Raw genomic sequence first — 4,250 nt, 5'->3', positions numbered from 1 at the left:
TCCTTTCCTTTCCTTTCCTTTCCTTTCCTTTCCTTTCCTTTCCTTTTCTGAGACAGGGTTTCTCTGTGTAGCCTTGGCTGTCCTGAAACTCACTCTGTAGACCAGGCTGACCTCGAACTCAGAAATCCGCCTGCCTCTGTCTCCCGAGTGCTGGGATTAAAGGCGTGCGCCACCACTGCCCAGCAGCTGAGTTTTTCTATTCTTGTCTTGCTCTTTGCTCTCTTGGTGGCCCTGCTGTCCCCACTGCTTTTGCCTTCTTGGGGTTTCTCAGCCTGTTCAGGAAACTCACCCAACCAAGAAGCAGGCGCATAGAAAATAGATTTTCACGAGTGTCTTGGTTTTACTCATGGTGGTTTTTTGACATGGAAAATTTTTTTATCATGGCTTAGTCAAACTGATCAGCCTTTTTTGTGGTTTACAGCATACGCAGACAGACTCAGAGAGCGACTGCTTGTCACCCAGTGCATATGTGTGTACGGGTGCAAGCGTGTGCGGAGGTCAGAGGACAGCCTCGGGTGTCGCACCTTCCCAGGCACCTTCTGCTCTTTGTAAGAGAGCCTCTTGTTGGCTTGTAACTTTGCCAATAGGCTAGGCGAACTGGCCACTGATCTCCCACATGTCTCTCTGCTTTCTATCTTGCTATTTCTGGGTTACCAGGGAATGTCTCTGCATCGGCTTCTTACATGGGGCCAAGCTATCACATTTATGAGACAAGAACTTTAACAGGTGAATCACCTCATGTTGAGAGTTGTTTTTGTTTTGTTTTGTTTTGTTTTTATTTCAGTATCAGTTATGGATTCTGGAGTCTAATCACCAGCCACTCACTGGGGGATTCTAGGCGGGGGCTCTACCACTGAGCCACGCCCCAGCCCCTCACTGGGGGATTCTAGGCGGGGGCTCTACCACTGAGCCACGCCCCCAACCCCTCACTGGGGGATTCTAGGCGGGGGCTCTACCACTGAGCCACGCCCCAGCCCCTCACTGGGGGATTCTAGGCAGGGGCTCTACCACTGAGCCACGCCCCAGCCCCTCACTGGGGGATTCTAGGCGGGGCTCTACCACTGAGCCACGCCCCAGCCCCTCACTGGGATTCTAGGCGGGGGCTCTACCACTGAGCCACGCCCCAGCCCCTCACTGGGGGATTCTAGGCAGGGGCTCTACCACTGAGCCACACCCCTGCCCCTCACTGGGGGATTCTAGGCAGGGGTTCTACTGCTGAGCTCCATATCCAGCCCCTGAGAGTTGTTTTTAATTTTTAATTTAATAAACAGCAAGCACCTTTCTTTACCGAGCTATCTTGCAGGTCTACAAGTTGCTTTTAAAATGTTACTACAGTTACATACTTGTGAGTTTGTGTGCGCATATGTGTATGTGTGAGGGTGCACATGCGCACGGCATGTGTGGAGGTCAGAGGACAACATCTAGGATGTTGATCCTCTCTTATGTAGGTCCCAAGGATCTATTTCAGGTTTTTAGGCTTGGTGACACTGAGCCACATCATTGGCCCCTGAATTTATTGCATTTTATTATTGTGTGTGTAAATCCCTGTATGGTGTGCGGATACGTGCAGGCTCACACATGCCAGGCTGGACATGTGGTCATCAGAGGGTAACTTTCAAGACTTAGTTCACTTCCACCCCAGGGCCAGGAGTTGAACTTGGATCATTTGGTTGGTGTGGAAGGTATTTTAACCTGCTGGGCCACATCACCGGCCCCTCTGGGCCTTTTCTTTAGGGCCCTCCTTCTATATCCCATCCTTCCCTGCTTACTGGGAGCCCATATACTGAGACAGGATGGTTCTCGGAGTTCCATCCCAAGGGCCAGCTAAGCTCGCAACATTCTGGCTCAATGACCTTTCGGTGGCCTAAAGGGAAGCAGTTTCCCGGAAGCTACCACTGTCCCAGGATCCAGGGGTCCCTGGCTCTGACCCAGCTCCTCTCTCTTGCAGTTCATGGCATCTCATGGGAACGAGGCTGCCAGAGCCACATTTGAGTCCAAAGTACCGCCCTTCTACTACCGGCCCACGTTCTCCGACTGCCAGTGAGTACAGAGGGGCCTCTGTCAGGAGCTGGTAAACAGCACTGGGCCTGGCCCTGGGTGGCACTGGGCGGGCCTATGGGACACTCAGAGGGGACTGAGACTTAGTATTTGGGGAAAGGTTATGGGACAGGCCCCCAGGAGCCCAGTGCGAAGGGCCTTGGCTTTCTCTGCTACCTGGTCTCTATCCATTTATGTATGTATGGCTGTATGTATGTATATGCATAAATGTATGTATGTATGCATGAATGTATTTATGTATGACTGTATGTATGTGTGTGTATGTATGTATGTATATATGCATAAATGTATGTACGCATGAATGTATATATGTATGTATGACTATATATATGTGTGTATATGTATGTATGTGTGTATGTATGTATGTATGCATGAATGTATGTATGTATGTATGACTGTATGACTGTATGTATATATGACTGTATGACTGTATGTATGTGTCTGTCTGTCTGTCTATCTATCTATCTATCTATCTATCTGTCTATCTATCTGTTTTCCCTTTATGGGAGCGTCTTGATCTGCAGGTAGCCTGAGCTAGCCTGTAACTCCTCATGCCCCTGCCTCAGCCTCCTGAGCACTAGAAATAGGCATGAACCACCATCCTGGTTTTATGCTTGTAGCTTCTGGTGTGCCTGAGTGCACTGGGAAGCTATCAAGGTCCTTTCTTGGGGTCCTAAGTGACCCTCGGGCCTCCCGGATGCTCCCGGTGGCTTGGGTGGAAGATGTGAGAAGGTACCTGATGGGACCAGCCACCTGGTATCAGGAAATTGCAGGAAGCGGCACAGAGAGGCTTCCTGCTTTCTCTCAGCCTCAGTTTCCCCCACCTTCCAAGCTAACAAGGACAGTCATAGTAAGCCAGTGACAACTGTGGGCTTGGTCCTTCCCTCCCTCCCTCCTAGGATCCCAGCCCTTTCTCCTGGCACGTGTAGCAGAGAGTGGGGGAACTGGGTCCCTCTTGGCTTTGTCTGGGATACACCCCCATGAACTCCCTTCCAGCTGTCTGTCTCCCAGGGCTTGGTCCTGTGTGGCACCTCTAAATCCTGCTGAGCTGGGGCCCTTTAGATTCAGTCCTTAGATTCTCTACTGATTTCTTAGTGGTCTCAAGGTTCCTGAAGGGCGGGGCAGGGCAGGACATCCCACCATGTCTGTCTTCTGGGTACCCAACACAGACAGCCACCCCTGAGGGCTCAGGAAATCAGGCAGAGTGGCAGAGCCTGGCCACAGGGGCAGCTCTGTTCATGAGGCCCCGTGTCCACCTGGCCTGAGTGCCCGCCCACCCTGGGTGCCGACCTCTACTCTGGCCATCTCTCCCCTTTGAGCTCCTGGAGAGTCTCTGGGCCTAGCCTTCCTCATCTGCCTTTCCCCGGCAGGGCGGAGCATCTTAGCTCACGTCTTCTCTAAGCAGAGTGGGGCAGAGGCCAGCATACCCACCGCTCTGATGACCAGTGTGCTGTCATGGAGACCCAGCGTGTGGACACCCACCGTAGCCCCTGAGAAGAGGCTTTGGGTCCCAGAGGGGTTGAGAGAGATCCTGGAGGATATGGGGGGGGGGCAGGGATCCACACTGGAAATCCCCACTCTGTGGGCAGGCAGAAGCCACCCTGCCTTGGGTCAGGGAGAGGCCAGCCTCCAGGCAGCCGCTTATCCTTCTGGAACTTTCTCTTTCCTAGAAACAGGATGAGGACCTGGCCTGACTCCTGAGTACAGCCACTGCTCCCTCTCCCTCTGCCCCGGCCTCTGCTCTGCCTCTGCCCCTGCCCATCCCCAAGCCTCCTGCGGTTTAGCTCTGGCTCCACCTGAGCCCCACCCGGGTTCATGTTTGCTCAGCGTTTTTCTTGGATTGACTCACTTTGTAAACCCAAGGTCCTGGGGTGACCTACCCAACACGCCCCAGTAGAGGAACCTCCAAACACCTAGCATGGGAGGAAGGCTGCCACTCCCTAGTGAGGTTCCCAGGGTCACCTCTGCAGCCCTGACTTTGGGGGTCACAACAGCTTGTGACCCCACCCATATCCCCTTGGAGGAGCTGGTGGGAACTATAGCTGCCCTGCGTGTTGGCATTCTTGTGTTGGGTTTTGCGGAGTCTCACCTGGGACAGTGAGTGGGGAGGGCATCTCCTTGAATCTGTAGGAGGGAGGGGCAGGGGAGAAGAGAAGGGGAGGGGAGGGGAGAGAAGAGGAGGGAGAGAGGAG

The 4,250-nt window shown here is 53.2% G+C and overlaps 1 protein-coding gene across 2 annotated transcripts in view; it reads left to right on the top strand.

Moving 5' to 3' along the window:
* The window catches only part of Adap1 (ArfGAP with dual PH domains 1), a 56,899-nt gene that overhangs the window by 23,049 nt on the left and 29,600 nt on the right, over positions 1 to 4,250 (top strand). For both annotated transcript variants that reach the window (XM_029533693.1, XM_021222706.1), the window contains exon 3: positions 1,949 to 2,040. In XM_029533693.1, the coding sequence (XP_029389553.1) occupies positions 1,952 to 2,040 (89 nt within the window). In that variant the 5' untranslated portion in view covers positions 1,949 to 1,951. The remainder of the gene's footprint in view (positions 1 to 1,948; positions 2,041 to 4,250) is intronic.

Source organism: Mus pahari, chromosome 23 (assembly GCF_900095145.1).
Source record: "Mus pahari chromosome 23, PAHARI_EIJ_v1.1, whole genome shotgun sequence".
Lineage (NCBI taxonomy): Eukaryota > Metazoa > Chordata > Mammalia > Rodentia > Muridae > Mus > Mus pahari.
The sequence above is the reverse complement of the archived record's forward strand: the minus strand, read 5'-3'. Positions and strand labels throughout refer to the sequence as shown.